The 19519-nt window shown below is 31.3% G+C and overlaps 1 protein-coding gene across 2 annotated transcripts in view; it reads right to left on the bottom strand.

Annotated features, from left to right (window-relative positions):
* LOC100575246 (C3 and PZP-like alpha-2-macroglobulin domain-containing protein 8) overlaps positions 1–19519 on the bottom strand; it is a 97445-nt gene that overhangs the window by 5352 nt on the left and 72574 nt on the right. For both annotated transcript variants that reach the window (XM_003241741.2, XM_008180772.1), the window contains exons 3-16: positions 13240–13428; positions 4669–5024; positions 4286–4441; positions 3886–4014; positions 3599–3765; positions 3398–3515; positions 3194–3327; positions 2957–3127; positions 1599–1827; positions 1334–1484; positions 1011–1187; positions 730–936; positions 268–637; positions 29–199 (exon numbers count right to left, since the gene is read on the bottom strand). In XM_003241741.2, the coding sequence (XP_003241789.1) occupies positions 29–199; positions 268–637; positions 730–936; positions 1011–1187; positions 1334–1484; positions 1599–1827; positions 2957–3127; positions 3194–3327; positions 3398–3515; positions 3599–3765; positions 3886–4014; positions 4286–4441; positions 4669–5024; positions 13240–13428 (2725 nt within the window). The remainder of the gene's footprint in view (positions 1–28; positions 200–267; positions 638–729; positions 937–1010; positions 1188–1333; positions 1485–1598; positions 1828–2956; positions 3128–3193; positions 3328–3397; positions 3516–3598; positions 3766–3885; positions 4015–4285; positions 4442–4668; positions 5025–13239; positions 13429–19519) is intronic.

Below are 19519 nucleotides of genomic sequence, written 5' to 3'. Positions count from 1 at the left end.
ATGGCGAGCTAGGTACTTTTATAATTACCAGTAACATGGTACGTTTGGATGATCTCCGAACGACCCATCGGAGTTCTGATACGAAAGGAGTACTGGTATGCTCTTCGATAATAAATCTACCAGTGATTTTTCTTCAGTGCCGTTATTATTGTGTTCGGACATGAGTAGTGGTGTGAAAGTTGAAAGGAACGATACCAAACTAAACGAATAATAGTTTCAACGTAAATAGTGCGGTGATCAGAAATATATCATGTATTTATTGCGTACCTCGTTGAAAATTTGGGCTCATTCTGCACGAAAAATGGGAAATTTAAACCTCCAGTTACGACTAAAGTGCCAGATTCGGATCCCGATATCATCGTATTGGGCGTTTCTAAATGCAGTACTTGTGAGAAGCCAGCTTCGTCGTTGTAATTCCACACTCTGAACTGCCCTGTAGTCCCAAGAATGGTGGCGAAACCGATATGGTTTATTTTTATTTTTTTGTCCATATTCCATTTCAGCAATGGATACTGATGGATTTCCTGACCGTAACCAAACGCCAACACTCCTTTCTCCCAGCTGATCCAAAACGTGCGTGGCTCTTCTTCAGATAGAATCCCAGGAGTGTTACGACTCGTTAAATGTACACCATTTCCTGAAATTAAAAAAAAGTAGCCGTATGATCAAATGCGGTATAAATTATTACGACCAGCGATCGAGTAAGTTTTTAGAAGAAAATGTATTCACCGTGTTTTCCGCGACCTATCCACGAAATAGTATTATCCAAGTCACCGAGTACGATCTGGTACATCAACGTGGTCGGTTTGCGTTCTTGACTTAATAAAATATGAGCGCTTTTTTTCGCTTGTATTTCGAATACAATACCGTCTCGGTTTTTAGGCGCGTTTATGTGTTGGTACCGGAAATCTGATGTCGTCGACACGATGAGTTGTTCTACAGATCGATTGAAACATTTAGCAAACGATTGTTATTATAAATAATTATTTAAAAAAGAAAACAGTCGTCACCATTGGCGCAGAAATAAGCGTTGTCGGTGGTCTGATGTTGAATGCCTTCTGGGTGCACGTAGATGGGTACGGATTTTACGACGATACTTGCGGTTGAATTGCTCAATTCAAGATCTTCTGATTTTTTATTATCGTTTATTAAGTGACATTTTTCGCTCACGTAACCCGAGATATCCACTGAAAAAAAATTAGGTTTTAAATATGTATACCCATACGCCGAATTTGAGAACAAATAAATAATTTATAATATTATACTGTTCGTGATTGTATACAATTGAGTGAAATAAATTATTTCGCTCGACGTAAACATTCGGTTTAATTACCGGTAAGATTTTTTAATCCTTCTTTCAGTGCTGTAATTCTAACGATTAACGACGTGGCACCGTAAGCACCTAATCTCATTTTTTCTGCGACAAATGGCTGATTGGAACTGCTAAATACAGCGCCTTCACTCAATGACAAGAGTGCATTCACCTACACGAAACCGTTTTTTTGTATTTTTATTTATACTATTCATTAATTTATCAAAATAATATGACCATAATATTATGTTCATAATATTCGTATATAAATGTATGTATATCTTACATCCATGCAAGAATTGACGTTATTAGCAACGTAAATATCTGTTTGGACTGTCTCGCCAACGTTTATCTCGACTGGTGTACGAACATCTACTTCCAAAGTGCTAGTGACTTTGATGTCTAATGTGTCTGTTATTTTAAGTCCAGTGCTACCAACAGTTAACATGCGCAATTTCCAATGGCCTGGTTTGGACGGTGCATGAATATTCATGCCTTTTTTTATGACATCGCTCCTGTTACGTTAAAGTAGTTGACTGTTAAAAATTAATTTATGGAAAAATACATGGTTCCTTAAAGCAAAGTTTTATAGTTACCTCTATATTTAATTTTAAAATGATTTATCGGTGTCAAATCACATTTTTAACATTTTGAATTTACGATGGTATTCTTCGTAAATAGAGTTCGAAAATTACATTTTTATAATATTAATAAATTTATTGAGAACTTTATTTCAAACTACTACCAAAGTCTGTTGATATGATTAAATTAAATATTTCATTCAATCTTTTAAAGTTCACTTAAGTGGCTGTTGTGTACGGCTATATTAATCGCGGCCACCTGGTTATTCTCGAAAGCATTTTAAACTTAAAAATGTCTCTAATGAAAGTTTTCCTAGCATCTCATCCTAAAACTGACTGCTGTGGTTTTAAACACTTTGCAAACAACAATATTCATATTTTGCTCTTCGGAAGTTGGAACATAATTTTTTTTGTTACTCTTTTTGCATTTAAAATTAGTAAAAGAACATTTTTCATTATAATTAAGCGGTGATACTGTATATAATAATATATATTAATATATACTTTTTTTGTATGTCAATTAATTATTTAAAAATGTTAATATAATTATCATTTTTTGTCATCAATTTTACAGTATCTAGCAATAATCAGGACTAGGATTTTATTAAATTTTATCAAACTATTATATAGACTATAGATTAAAAGTAACAGAGTGTATGCATCAAGAATTGAAAATATAAAATTTTTATATTACATATGATTAAAAGAGTTTTAGATTTTAAGCGATATTTTCTCAATTTCGGTACTATTTTGTTTACTAGTATTATATTATATTAGATTTGATTTATTTTGTATTTTTCATAAACCTCACAACTTGGATAAAAATAGTAGAAACATGTATGTGAAGAATAATATTAACATTTCATTACATTAAATCAATTAATTCATCCAAGTTAAATGTAGTATTTTTAATTTTTTTGTCATTCATATTGGATAATATTAATTTATAGGTAGTGAATATTTCAGTAATATTTATCGTTTTAAAATCAAAACCCTAACTTAATAGTACACCACATTAATTTTATTTGTTAAATATTTTTATAGTAAATAGGTAGGTACTCACGTAAAGTTTACGCATTTCCATGTCCATAGTTGGTCCATCGAAAATGTATCCAAAAAGCTATGATGTCTTGGATATAGGTCACTTTGTCTGGAAGTTGTCACTTTACCGTCCAAACGTTTTTCAAGGAATAACAATCCGGACTCAAGAAGGTCAGTGTCATCGTCCATGTTCCTATTGTCGAGAATCTTACGTGAATAAGAATACATTTTTACAGCAGGGAACTATTGTAAGACTGACCTTAACGGAGATATATTTTCCGTCCCTCTGCCTCCAATTAAACACACCAACGAGTTTTCTTCGGCCATTAAATTTAGTTCCATCAGTTCTTCCGGATACCAATTATTTTTATTATCCTTCAAACTAATTTTCACCTAATTCAAACGAATCTCTTTGGATTATGATTGTTTATTATTCAATATTTTTCAATTAATGCAATTGTACCTTTGGATCGGTTTGTTTGACGTTGAAACTAATTACATCATTTATTGTTTCTCCTTTTTCAGTGGTATAGTAAACCAATAAGTGACTAGTGGGTGCCATCACGGGGTCTACGTTGAATCTACATCACAATAATATTATTAAATAAATAACCAGTCAAATAAATGTGTTAGGTCTTGATTTTATTTTCTCAAAGTGACATACGTTAAATTGAATCGACAAATGTCCACTTGGTCCATGATTTTCGTCATGTGGACCACTGGCTTATATTTTTGCCAAATAGCCACGTGCCCCTCGGTGGTCACAACATAGTTAACGTATCGATTACAAGGGCACGACGATAGTACAACCACTTCTGCTTCTTCGTTTGCCTAATGACAATCATAATATTATATTATAGTGTAACCAAACCATATTTTGTTAGTTTATATTAATATTTGAAAACTCTTAAACTTTAATATTATCGTATTAATTCAGCAACTAGTTATTACCGTTAAAGTATGTTCTACTCCTTCGACCAATAAGTAACAGTCTGATGTAGAGTTCCATTTTTGTATAAATTCTTTGGCTAATACATAGTGTCCTTCGATTTCTTTTCCTTCGACGGATACTAATTCAGCCTGTTTTAAAATTATATAAAACATATTATTATAATGATGTAATCAATAACGAATTCGTGTATTTTTGTTTTCTTCTTTTCAACATTTTTTAATATACATTTTAGAAGTAAATATTATTTTATATAAAATATATTAACAATTTATTTTTAGTTTTAAATTGACTCAACAATATTATGTGTGGTAGAGTGTATAATATAAAACCGTTAAAAAAATATGAATAAACAAATCATAAAAAATAAATTTATAATAATTTAGTAATTATTTTACTCACTTGAAGTACAATTATTTCATTGTCAGATAACATTGCTGGGACAACGAATGTTCCTTCACCTTGAATTATTTCAACGTCTTGGCTATATATCGTAGTGGAGTTGTCAAATACCTTAACGCGGACTCGGAGATTCTTTTCCGAACTCATAGCTTCTACCTGTAAATACATAAAATACTTCTAAAATTAAAAACAAAACGCAAATTGTATTATTTGACCTACAACCGTATTGATTAAAATATACAACACATCGGAGTTCAATCGATATTCATTAAACGTTTCAGAGATACGAGCTTATTTTTATCAATCTTGATAGAAAATTACTCTATACCTATTATACATTTATTATACAATCAAATCGGAAAAATTGTGTTTACAATACTAACTTTTCCGAGGAAAGGTAACCCAGGCTTGTATTTGTGTCTCATCTCGTGTCCAAATCGTAATTCTACGAAGTGTTCTTCAGTTATCGTCTGTTCCCGTTTTGGCGGATCAGTGGAACCTCTTGCATTGCTCACGTTCACAGCCGTCTTGAATGTCACCCCTTCGGAGGCCACCTCGACAGTCCATTCTCCGACGACAGCCAACTCGGACAACATAAAGCGGAATGGAGTGTTGCGGCTCGACGGGACGTCATCCCAAAGTGCGACACGTGTCCCCTTAGGGTTCTTGATGTAAACGTCCATGGTGACATCCTCGGCAATACGAAGGTAATGGTCCAGTGGAAGGAGCCAAAATTCAACTAAAATCAAAAATTTATAAAAATTAATCAAAACACGTGCACGGTGCGTCCAATAAAATACGACTTCATACACGTACATAAAACCCATACAAGTTGTTAAATTGTTTTTCACTACATATAATTTTTAATGTTATATTAATAAACCATTTAACATTTGTTTTAGTTTAGTCTTATTTCGAGTTTAAATGTCTGATATATTAAATTATAGAATATGAGGTTTGAATTAAATTATTTTTCTTAAGGCTGTTGAAAGTGGGTCGTTTTTTCCGTGCATTTAGACCAATAAGTGAAGACAAATTCAACTAGTACAAAAAGTCCGATTTTAATTTTGAAAACAAATTTGAATTCCTTATTCTCTTTTCTATGTTATGTAAAAAACGAATTTATTATTTTTCTTATTATTTTTTTTTTTTAGTAACATTAAAGTAAAGGTAAATTTTGAGAAAGAAAATATATAATTAATTTAGTACTATACTAATTAAACAATACAAAAAAATCGAAAATCCATTTATTTCATAACCTAGAAAATAGAATGAGGAATTAAAATATGTTTTCAAAATTAAATTCGGGCTTTTGGTACTGGGCGAATTTTTCTTCCGCTTTTTAGGACTTTCAAGTTGAAACTTTTTTGATCGAAAAATTTAGTGACGTGTGACAGCTCGTATGTCTGTTACTGATTTCCAAGAATCTTAGCCGTAGTTTATTTTCAATTACATAAATCGTTCGGGGAACTTTATTTGCACACTAATGATCAGTCACTACACAAGCAGTCAAACATAACTCGCGATGGATATAGAATATTGCCTTGACCCCTTAAAAATGGATCGCTTTCAACAGCCTTAAGTTTGTATTTAAATGTTCGTAGTTAAATAATATAATATATTGGTGGTTCATTTCAATTTATTTAAAACGATTTTTATGTTATCACACGATTGCAGGATCGGTAATAGTTTACTACATTTTATGCGTTCATATATATTACTGACCTATTTAATTTCATCTCAGAATTGCTTCTCCCCCTAATCAATTACATGTATATAGTTAATGTTTATTCTAATCATGCTTAGATTTATGCTTTAAGAGTTACGATTTTTTTTCCGTGGTTTTTTTTAAGTGAACTATTTAAGATGTCCCGAAGATTAACTTTCTAAATTTATTGTTTTTTTTTTTTTTTAATTTTTTTTAAATACATAATATGAAATATTGATTATTACTTATTGATTGCCAGTCATTTTTAGCTGAAATGAGTTGCAATATTTATAATTTATTGTATTGATAGATTTTTAATTCATATATATATATATATATATAATATATATATATATATATATAATATATATAATATCATTGGGCATATACAATTTATACTCAATGAAAATATATTTTATATTACAGATTACAATGTACCTATTATGTTAACTTTATTTAGAAATCAAAAGTTTGCAATCATGTAAACATTTAAATATTGAAAAAGTTCCTAAAATGTCTTTCATCGTGGTATCGTAAATAAATTTTTTTTTGTATGTAAAGTATATTTTTATTCAATTTGATTTATCAACAATTTTATACACGATTTGCATAGTTTAACTATGGTGTAAACAGACTATAGCGAAATAACTCAAAGACACTTGTCTTGAATAAAACATAGCATAATTAATTATATGAACTTTGGCACTGATTAGTGAATTTGTAGTTGTTTAAGATACCATGTATGTACTTAGAAAACTTGTTCATTACGTTACCGAACTGACAAGTTTATGAAATTAGTAATATAGTGAACACCCAAAACACAGAATATGAAGATAACATACATATATAAATTATAAAATAATTATTTAATTTACATGATCTTTTATGTTTTCATTATGTTCTAACTTCTAATACGTGTTACACCCATAATAATAATAATAATAATAATATTATTATTTAGCTACCTACTATATTATATTTGCATACATAAATGAAAATATCGGAACACGGCAATAGTATAGAGATAGGAGAGAAACTTCTATAATTATTATTGTACCTATGTAGTTATTCGTAATTTTTGTCTTGTTCAGTGAACCAGAACAGATGCTTAGATAATTTTCGTGCATGGTGATAATTTAATTGTTACCCCCTGCTCTTCTAGCCATATTGGTAAGTGTTAATTTTTGAAAGTAAAAATTAAATTATACAATATTACATTACTAAATAGGAAAAACAAAATAAATAATAAAAGCTAAACACATTTTATCCCACATTTTACTATTAAGGAAAACGATTACAGCCCTCGGGACATGGTGTTTTTCAGTTGGTTGTTACATGACTGGTGCATAATTACGAGATTAATAAAAAAAACTTTTCTAACAAGATTATAATATCTGTCACGACAAATTATAAACGCAAATATTATGTTCATATATAGAAATAATGTCCAACCGGGGAAATGGTATATTGGCCTGGGTGTTACTCTTATTTGAGATAGAGTACAGTAGTACACCTGCGCACTCACGAATGGTGAGGTGAAAATGATTTTATATAAAAGTCATTAAGAAGAAGACGGTTCCCCGAAGACTGACTGATGGAAATTTTCGCGGTTACTCGCTAGCGGCCTCCCACCTAAACCTCGGTATAAAGTTAGCCGTCTTGACCGTAGCTTAAACTCGACGACTGCGATACACTTTGTATATGTATAATATCAAGCCACGGGTAACTATGATCTCCTCTGTCGTTGGTAAGTTTTAATGGAAAACTTTGGCCACCAAGTGTTTTTTCTGCATTCACGAGAGAGTTTAATTATGCAATGCGAAAGGTCTTAGAAAAACGCGTAGCGTGACCGGCCTTTTTGTGCCATTGATTCTTGATCAGACCGTTTTCGTGTCGTCTTTCACAAGCAGCAGTTGTCTGAACTCAAATTTTAAATAATGTGATTTCATATTTAAGAAATTACCTCCGCCACTACCACCACCATTACCCATGACAATGAAATGTGGCAGAAAGGTCGGGCCACGCGGCCGGACTTTAGCATAGATTTCGGCACGAGCTTAAACTACCCTTTTGAAAGTTGACGCAGCTGCATCAAAATTTAGGTTTTTGGCCCACCACTGTCCATAATTACGCGTATTATTAATGGTGGAGTGCAGAACGATATAACACCAGCAAAACGATTTTTGTAAGTATTAAAATTGAAATATTTATACCCAATATAGTATTTTATTAGTGAGCTGCTTCATTTCCTGTCTGACAAAACGACTAGCTTATTTCTCGAGGATTACGAGACGATCGCGTGACATTTCAGTGTAAGACGCACATATCACATATGTTCATTTATATTAATCAAAGGTTCATTGCAGATATATAAAGTGGGTTTATACGCTTTTACAGTTCTGCGACCATGATTGACATTATTTAGTTTATTTACATAATATTAAATAATATGCACGTAGACATTTTTTAAACCTATAGCTGTATATTATAGTTATAACCTTATAGTGGATATTATGTACCATAAGTAGATTTTTAGAAAAATATACAATAAATAACACGAAGTATTATAGATGAGTTACAACCCCCCCCAGAAATTGTCCGTATAGTCTTATCATATAAAATATAATTTAATACCAGAACAATAAGATATAATTATAACAATCTTTATTTAGGCTATTTCCAAACTTGCTCCAGTTATCCCGCAAAGTGAAATTTCGGTCAACCTAATGCATTTGCGTAGGCTGCAAACTAAAAATAACCATTTTATTTCATCTAAACTATGCGTTATTCAGGAAAAAAATTCCCGAAATTGCGCATGAATACCTACTGATTACTGAGCCGCCGACAGTTTTCTTTATTCGTTGATAATAGTATAAATATAATATACAAGCTAGTATAATAGAATGTATGTGTTATAGTATTTACTAACCTTACTTAAGATAACTAACACTATATTTTTACACGGCTATTATATTATATAATATGGTAATCGATTGACGTTTTTCTCCATAAAAATATGTTTTGTGCATATTGTCTACAGCGTTTTGTTATGATAGGAGTAAATTTCCTTATCACTATTATTTGGTTTTGCTTGATTAAATTTCGTTCCTGTAAATCTATACATTATTTTTTAATCGAATTTCTAACTCTGGGTTCAATATTCATGCAAAATAAAAACGTGTAATGGCGTAAGCAGTAATGCACTATAGTCATTTTCAGTGGAAAATGTAATAATAAATTATAATAAGTATTATGTTTGGATAATGTTTTAAATATTTGTTTTTGTATGTTGTCGTGTATATTTTATAAATACATAATAATTACGTATAGACGAATAGTTTTCATCATAACATATTATAGTAATGAATATAGGTCATTCTAGAGAGACATTTCACCTAATTACAAACAAAATAAATGCATTTTCTCTTTAAATTAAATTTAATAGAAGCCAAATAGTAATTAATCACACAAATAAACCAAACTAAAACAAAAATTATATTTGACGAAAAGTTATGATAAAACTATTAGTTTTCTTGTACAGTCTTACCATTTTCCCATAAAATTCGTATGGATTACATTCGTAAAATCACAGTGTAAAATGGATTTATATAAATTATATATACATTTTACTGATAATATAAAGTATTGTTAATGAACATTTTTTAAAAATTTATTGATGACCAGAATATTTCATATAATTATTTTTCAGTGTTATTATAAAAATGTCTTGAATTTAATGTGTGATAGAAATTATATTTTAGAACTAAATCACCAATATCAATGCAGCTTATCTAGAGTCAGAGAGTCGTACAGAGTTTATAACTTATAATATAAGTGATGGTCAATATGTGATTTAATTAAGAGATCTAAGAGAAAGCCACTTTTTAAGTCTGAATAGAATTTTCTGTTGAATACGATTAAAGCCGATAAAAGATAAAATAAACGTCTCTATTATACCCATTAAAAACGGACTCACGCATAGCGTTCTCATTTGTTTGGGGCTTATACAATTGGCACCCCACGGGCATAGGACAAACAAATGTCAGATGCTTTTGAACATTGTGCCCAGGGCCAGCTCTTATTTACAAAAGCCGCTTTAATAATCTTTAAGGCTATCCACGATACCCGTTCGCTGTTTTCTTTATTTAACATGGTAAACGTTTTTGTTTTTATATCTGGGAATTGGGCCAAAAGTGAGCGAGAGAGAGATACGAACGGATGAACGATTATTTGAATTCAAATAAACAGTGCATTATATAAAGATCCTACGAGGAAGTTAAAAAAATACAATCGTTTGAAAAAATATTTGTTCTTTTCTTTTAGATTACAGTAGTTACCTTCATGTAACACAATTTGTAGGATTTAGCTGGACGTTATAAAAGAAGGTCACAATATGAAAATAATACATTTTACTCCATGTGGAATTTAAAACATGAGATGGGATTTTTAGACCCACACACACAAATACACTTTAGGATAGAAATGATATAAAGACCGTATTGTTTAAGTGTATGTATAGGGTAATTCAGAGTTATTTTGTTTTACTTACATTGTGTTTCAAGCGAGCTTATATATTTTTTACAAAAGTATTTTAAATGCTGTGCGAAGTTTACATTGTTACCACGGAAATATTTCTTATATTTCATCATCAGCCGGTCTTTGATTAATATAATATAACCACATACGTAATTGTACTTCAATTTTGATTCAGATCATATTATATTAAGAATTATGAACCTAAATAATTTTGTATCATTGTGTAAATTTTAATAATACATATTTTTTCATTCTTAAAAATATAACTAAATAATTTTGTGTTTTTTAATTTAGCTCGATGATTGAATGGAACAGAGATTTATAGGAATTAATTACTATATTTTAATTTTAAATTAAAATATACAAATATCTAGTTGTGGCGAAAAAAGGATTATATTTTTTTCTGGATTACAGCGTGATACAACCACATTATATTTATTATTTAACTCGGCGAAAATGTAAATATATTTTATTTTTACACACAACTACTATGCATTATTCATTCCTATCAGAATGTAAAATAGGTAGGCAGCTATAATATTATACCGTATAAAAGCGAAGGTAGAACACGAGTACTTCTCCGATTCCGAGAAAAGTAGTATCAGTGTGTTGTATATCTGGTAAGGTATGGTGGACTCGAAATATATTGTGTAGCCGTTTAATATTTTTAGTGCAACACAAGACTACGCGTTAGTATTCTATAGATACGTAATAGAAGTACAATAGAGAAATTTACGCAACTCTATAGTTCCAGAAGTTATCAAAATCATCAGTTTTGGGGAATTGTGCTCAGTCCCTAAATCAAGTACCTAAGAGTGGTGACCGGGGTTTATTGAAAGGCCTCATAATAATTACCATTTCATATAAGCCTATTAGCGATACCCAAGAGACACCATGTGGTGGTTGGCTGAGTCATGTCTTAAAAATATGATTTTTTATTTTTTTGTATTATTGTTATAAAAAGTCGAGTAAAGTTTTTGGGACAGCTTTTGAACTTCCCATCAACATACATTTTTTATACGACACTATATAGTACTTTTATGTTTTATTGCTTAGAAAAACCAATTATAGATGAAAACGGAATAATTATTATATAATAAGTGGCTTCGATTTATCGCTATTAAATATTAATAAGCTCCATTATGAACTACCTATTGAAATAGGTATAAAGTAGTATATATTAATTCGATACAAACTCAGAACTTATACGAATAAAGCTGAACGACAGTTAAAATACTATGTAGAATAAAATGAAATGGTCCGAAATATCATGTGCCTAATTATTAAATTATTTTATTTGTAACGTAATTTTGCTACGAAAGTTTCTAGATAAAACCGGCGTTTTTATGTGGCATTGTGGCTATTATTTATACGTAATAAATAATAAGTATAACAACTATATCATTGATAATTAGTGATAGTTTCCCAACTTACCCACAACCAAGATTATGTATGCATGATATGATAATATCTTTTTTTGCATGTGAAGATATTATGGAAAGAAGTAATTTATAATAAGTTAGGAAAACTCATTCTGCGAGCGTGCTAAATTTCCGGTTTCCAAGCGTATTTAATGCAAAGCAATAAACTATAATTAAAAATACAATTTAATAAGAATTTGGCAACCTTAATATTTTGATAGTATTTTTTGGATAGTATGAATCTATATTAACTACGTATTCAAAAAGTAATTAGGTATCTCAATATCAAAAATCGTAATTAAATATATTAATGCAAACAATTGTAAATATATAAAATAACTACGAACAATATATAGTGGATAAATAATTATCATAACATCATCAATCGGAACTATAAACTATGTGCAGGTAACTAACAGATGGACACAAGGTGTTCTAAAATTAGAAAAAAAGGGGCAATGTAGGTAGGTATCTGTTATATTGTAGGTACTACCTACAGTATAGGAGTAGTGAACTAGTGTGTACCTCACCATTATTGAGCACGAACTGTGATAGATGACGTGTTAAATTTGAATTCTTTGATAAATAATTGTATATGATGAAAAAACATAATATGTGGAGAAAGTCTAAATGTTTGGTTATCGAGGTTACAAAACAATTATTTAGATAATATTTTTTTTACTCAAATATTTTAAAAATGTTCGAACATTTTTATTCTTGAACTGTCAAAAATACCAACTAGATTAAATTTGATGCAATAAACTTCCATCCAAAATGATGATCAAAGTATTAATTTTTCTATCAGAAAAAGTATCTCCAAACACAAAAACAGCGTGGCATGCTTGTAGATATTTTTCAATTGTAAGAAAAATTGAGGAATCATGGTAGGTATGTTTTTTTTTTATTGTTGATTTGCGTTTCTATTGAGGTAAACAATGTGTGCCGAAAATCGCTTAGAAAAATCTAGCCCAAAAACATTTTTATTTAAAAAGAAACACAAACACACCATTGCGTGTACTTTACTTGGCTCAGAATCTAAAATTTAAAGTTTGAATGGATTTAGATAGAGTACAAAAAAATAATCAAATAACTAAATTTGTTAAATTAAGATATAATTATGGTAGCATAGTTGCACAGTACGCGTTTATTTGGCCTATTAATTACATGTATTTATTACATAATGTGTTTTTTTTTTTTATAATAGTTTTGTTAACGCGTGTAGTGGAGAAAAAAATGTTTAAGTAAAATAATATTATGTTATTCGGTGTTATTATAAATAAGCCACTCACTGGTCTCTCCCGGCTTGTAGAACTTGCTGGAAGTCTGCACGACTACGTCACGCACCGATCCGACCAATCGCAACCGAGACGTGGTCTGGAGCGTACAATTTGTCGTGCCGTTCACGCAATCGGTCAGCGTTTGCAGGTAACACGTGTCCGGCGTCTGTGTGGGCACCGTCAGTGGGATGATTCCGTCACCTGTAACATGCAACACCTGGCGATTCAAATAACGGTCGTCATAATATTTCGTATTTTATCAAATTTTTACTGGATAAACCTGTAGGTACTCTATAGAGTAACAAACCTCATGTTTTGTGAACTAAATGTACCCAGTTTTAATGAATTGTTTTATATCAATGTAGGAATATTTTTTAATATTTAGACATAATAATTTAATACTGTGGACCACAGTTATAATACAAGGTATACACATATTTTAACGAATAGTAAGACCACTTTTGGATAATAATATTCAATTATAAATATATAGAAGAAGTTTTAAATAAAAAATTGAATATAAATTTGTTTAATTTAAAATAATGATTTAAAATAATTTTTTTATGATTATTTATACAATTTAGAATTTTACAACATTTGTTAATATTATAATACTAATATAATAATTACTTTGGCTTGGGTTTTCTTTATAAAATAGGTAAACAAGTCACTATATAGTCTTTATTGTATTAAAATGTATATTATATAATTTTAATATAAATCTCGATTCTATTTAGGACTTAACTTACTCTCCCAACACAACCTGAGCTTACGGAAAGTGTTATAGCTATATATCTGTTAATAATTTATTATTATGTATTTTTGTGATATACCTAAAACAAGGCTGGTTCTTACGACCTTCGGATAAAGTTAACCGACACTTAACCGGTGGAATTCTGCCGGTAATAAAATCTGTTATCATCCGGTCAGCGTTAACCGACACTTTACCGGACATTGTAAGAATGGCCCTAAGTCTTATTAATTATTATTATTATTATTATAGTGTCATAGTTTAATGGAAATCATTGGCGTGGTTTGGCAGCCTAACAGTGACGAAATCAATGGTGTTACAAAAATGGATCTATAACCATCGCGAAACCGTTATTATTTGATAATGGATAATATAAATAATTCATTTTGTATTCTAGATTGAATAATAAAATATCGTTTTATACGGTCCAAGTTTATCCACCTTCTTCCTAGTTGCGCTATGGTATTTATTTATAAGTTCATACGTTTCATAGATCATTATAGTCATTACTGATAACAACCGAGCTTGTAAGATATATTTTATGTGGAATACTGAAATTATGTATGTACCTATATTATTATATCATAATATTATATGTCTGTAAGTTTAAATTTATGTAGTTACGTATAACGATATAGGTTCAATAATTCAAAGTCAATGAAAAATACGAGCCAACCAAAAACCATTTTCAAATCAACTTGTCTCAATCGAGTTAATTTCGCGAGGAATACCAAAAACGTAGGATGTATTCATCAACTCTAAGAACGTTTAAACGCTTCTAGTATTTTTAGAAATTTGAATAATTCAATAAAAATTTAAGGCACATTTTCTGTTTAAACCTGGTTCGATTGCTAAGTAAGATTTTGTCATATTATTGGTACACCAGTTATAAAATGATCAGTTCAAATTTTATGGATTATAAATTAAATATTAGTTTTTAGTTTTAATTTTATAGTAAAAATTGTAATTTATTACGACTGTTTGAGTATTAAGCACTCTAAAACACTTTAAGAAATTTAAACAGATCGAATGTAAAATGTGTAGTTTTATTATCTGAAAATTAAAGATTCATATGTCAACTATATCATATTATTTCTGAGTATAAAAATTCATTTCATTGTATTAATTTTATTTTATACTTCACGTAACACGATAATACAATATTTTGTTTAGGTCAGGGATTTTCAACCAGCCCACCTTGACTTAATTTGAGGCCCACGAACACATTTAAGCATTACTCATATTATTAACAGATTTTTAATAAATTTATACATGTTATCATTACGAATTTGGGCCATGAGATGTTTTAAAAATTATAGGAGGCTCACTGCCTAAAAATATTAGGTCCCAATTAGTGAAAATCTTCCATGAACGGCCTTTAATCGTATGAAATAATTTTGTTTTTGTTAAAACCTTCAAATCTCGTACGCGAAAATTGAGTTTTTAATCATATCTGATTTTTATTCAATGATTTGAATATTCGCACATGATTTACAACAACTGTGTAAACGTAATTTTATAGATGAAATTTGCAATTCGTAGATTAAATTATCGACGGTGTGCAACACTTCATCATCGTTGTCACCTACTACGATAAAATGTACTTGTAGATAATAATATGACGTGTACCAACAATATATTATACATAATACCACCGATCACCAATCTGATGTAATAATATTATATTAGGTGGGTATCGTGGTGTACAGTATACGTTATATTATTAAATTATATAAAATCGACAGTAGCGGGGAAGGCGAACGCGCGACGGATTAAATCGCGGTGGTAGCACGAAAACTTTCTCTCCGCGCGATTCCGTTTCAAAACCGCGTTTAACCGGTGCGCCTCGCGAGACGTCGCTGCACCGAACGTTTTATATAACTCTAAGGATTAATATAATATCCGGCTCCGTCGCCGTCGTTGATCCCGACCAAACAGCCGACCAAAAGGGGAAAAAAATGGCAAAACAAAAAAAGTGTATTTCCACGGCGGTGGCGGGCGGCACGCGAACTAATCATAAAGTTTCTCCACAAAACACATCTCTCCTCCCACGCCTCGATCACTCTCACTCTCTCACTCCATCCCGCCCCTATCTCCCCTCTATCTCTCTCTCTCTCTTTCTCTCTTTTTAACTCTTCAGGGGGCTGGTGGGAGTGTAGTGGTAGTTTGCCGGAGGGTGACGCCAGGCGAACGAGGAGTGGTGGCGTTTTGACGTCTGACAAACTCTCGTGAGTGTAAGTTTAACTATCCGTGCCAATTGGGCGTAAAGCGCTTTTTGTCATTAATTTCCCGGCGCGCGGCCGTGGCATACGACCATATATATATATATTTGTACATTATATCGTAACACCTTCTCTCTCTAAATACTCTCTTTTACTCGCGCGCACACAGTGCACTATTCGTTCTCGTATAGGTATCGAAAGTTACGTACTTGTGTTTGTGTGTGTATTTACGATATATCGTCGTCGTCGTCACCGACGTCTTTTCGGCGTTTTAGGGTTTGCACTATACTCGTACAATCAGAGATCATTAATCCAGTTCGTCTTTTCAGAGGTCTATCATTTCGCACCGGCCGCTACAATGTAGGCGAAAAACATACACACACACAAAATATAATGTCAACCCGCTAACGTGGTTGTAAATCGTGTACCGCATTGCGTGTGCGGTTGGTACCCGGTATTTGGGTATTGTATGTCATGTATATTATAGTGGTTGTATTGAACGTACCACAAGCAATACACATAGGTACTTCTCGCATAACGCGCTTATATTATTATGGTGCGGTGTTCAAGACTTACACATTTCAGTTCATTATATTATTATTATTATAAGTGAAGTTTTGCCTGGGGAACGGAGAAAAAGAATAGGCTGCGTGCGCAGTAAGGGAAACGTGCTGTACCTAGAACGAGGGGTGGTGAAAACGAAAGGGGTGTGTGTGAGTTAGAGTAATGGTGAGTGGCGACATACACACACACACACACACACACACACACACACTGTATTATTGTATGCACTAGAGGTTATATTATAATAATATCACAGTTGTATGAACCAAGAACAAAAGGAATACGAGGACCACGCGAGCACTTGAAGACACGCGAGCAATTGGAATAATACAATATATTATTATGTATATAGTTAGAACACCACCACGTGTGCCCAAGGGAGAGAGAGGCAGAAAGCATAATGCAATGATGATATTCGACCTTTATACGCTGGTCCCGTCCCTATCGTTTTTCATTTTGTCCTTAGGTATAATATTATAAATTAGTACCATATTATAATATATAATTTGTACGCGTAAAAGAACGCATATACCCGCAAGATATATGCAGAACTCTGAAGGGGTTGAGCTGAACGATATTCGACCTTTGCCTTACCCACCACCGCCACCGTCTATATTATATTATACACCTGCACAGACTCGAGATTCACACTCTCTCTCTCTTTCTTCCGCTCATCGCCAAGAGTCCGCACACTTCTCTCCACCCATCAGCAGATATAACTGTTTGGATTTTTGTTTCGTGACACGTAGCCTCATCATCGGATGTATATAATATATATATTGTTGTTACCGTCGTATTGTTATTACCTATTGTTATTAATATTGTACGTGTGTCCGTCGCAGGTGCACTTGACGACGACTCTGCCCGCTTGGCGTTTTCCTCGGAAACACACTGTACATACCAGTTATATATAATATATATATATATATAGTTCAGAATATTGTCGGTGTCACGTCAACTATTTACTCAGCAGCTTTTGTTTCGTTGGGTTTTATTGAAAAGCATGCAATATGCGAAGGCGCGCAGTTATGACAAAGGCGTAGTATATTTCGAAAAAAAATAAAAATAGGTACGCCGATTAACCTGTTTTTCACGTTTGACTCCAATTTGTAAAAACAATAGAGCGAAAAGAGGTAACATTACTTAATATTTTGACATACTTATAATCAGTCATTTTCACGGTAGAACATAATATTAATACACATTTGTTAATTTTTTTTTTATTCTCATATCTATAATAACTGACTTAAATATTTTCAGAACATGTACAGTCTATGTGCATTTTCAATTTTTCATATTTTTGATTCTGCCTGCATCAGGGTTATTTCTATATAGTATTAGGAACTTCTTATGTAAGATGTATTATAATGTACGTAACATTATGTATGTGAATTTAAAACTATTGTAACACGGCGTCATCAATAGGCAATTTAGCTACATTTCTGACTTGGAATTCGTTTTTCCGGTATCTCAAATTATTATACTGTTTTATTGTTAATAAATTATGATATTATTTTTTAATTTATGCGAAAATGGCAAACATAATAACTAGACATACCTATCCGAAACAGGTTATAACTTATAATGTGATGACAATTAAACTGATAACTAGACATAAGATATTATCATAACTCTATAATATTATACTTCCATAATAATTTGTAACTCATTTGAATGACAACATACATTATTAATTACATATTCCAAAGCAGAATTTTGATCAAAGCACTAAGTTTTATGAAAATATAATTTTGGATAAGTATAGTTTATTTGTTATAAGTATTCAAAGATTTGGCCAGTGAACTAGTCGTAGACCAACATTTTTCGGGGTATCCCTGCAGCACCACTCTACTCCATTTATATAAACTTTAAATACTTAACCCATACACCACTAGTCCAAAATTTGGTTTTTATAAATTGAAGTACTCCAAAAAATATTCTGCTTTAGAATAAGGTATAATAATTACGTCATGTTCTCAATAAAAGTAAAACATTTAAGAAATAGTGAAAAATAGTAAAAAATATATTTCTTAAAGAAAAATGTTGTTTTTAACGACGAAAAATTATGTAAAAAAATATTTTCAAATATGAAAATAGTTTTTGAAAGAGCGGGTGTCTCACACGTTAGAAAGGTCATCTGATATAATATGAGTGTATACATTTTGCTTTTGTTTTCTGGATTGATTTTAAAATATAATGTCGTTGTATTTTTCATTGTTATTATATAATAATAAACTTTTTGGAAACAATAGAAACAAAAGTTTATCATTGACCGTGGACCTAGTAATTTTGTTTTGATTAACTTATCAGATTAGTCCAATTTGTTTTATTTTTAAACTCTTATAAGGTCAACGGAGCGTCTGCGCCTATATATAATATAATAGGAAGTATATAACGATCGGTTGTTACGTGCGAAAAAAGGTATTTTAAAGGGAAAAAAATATAATAATATACGAGATAGAATCTCGGGGTAACGGCTTTTTTATCCGGACCACAAGTCGACGGCGTGGACATATCAATTTCTCAGAGGGAGCTCTTCTAGAAATCCAATTGCCTTTTTATCGTGTGCCGTGCGTCCATATATATATATATATATATATATATATAATATTAAAGCGTGTGTGGGCCCTTCTGTCCTGCACCACTGCAATCGTTCCCATCGACCGTTGAGTGATTCGTAAATATTGTAATAATAGTAATAGTAATAATAATACACACACACGATTCGAGCTTCTCACTGCCAAAGTTTATAATA

The sequence above is a fragment of the Acyrthosiphon pisum genome, unplaced genomic scaffold (assembly GCF_005508785.2).
Source record: "Acyrthosiphon pisum isolate AL4f unplaced genomic scaffold, pea_aphid_22Mar2018_4r6ur Scaffold_21966;HRSCAF=25449, whole genome shotgun sequence".
NCBI classification, from domain to species: domain Eukaryota; kingdom Metazoa; phylum Arthropoda; class Insecta; order Hemiptera; family Aphididae; genus Acyrthosiphon; species Acyrthosiphon pisum.
Note: the sequence above shows the minus strand (reverse complement) of the source record. Positions and strands in the feature narration are given on the sequence as shown.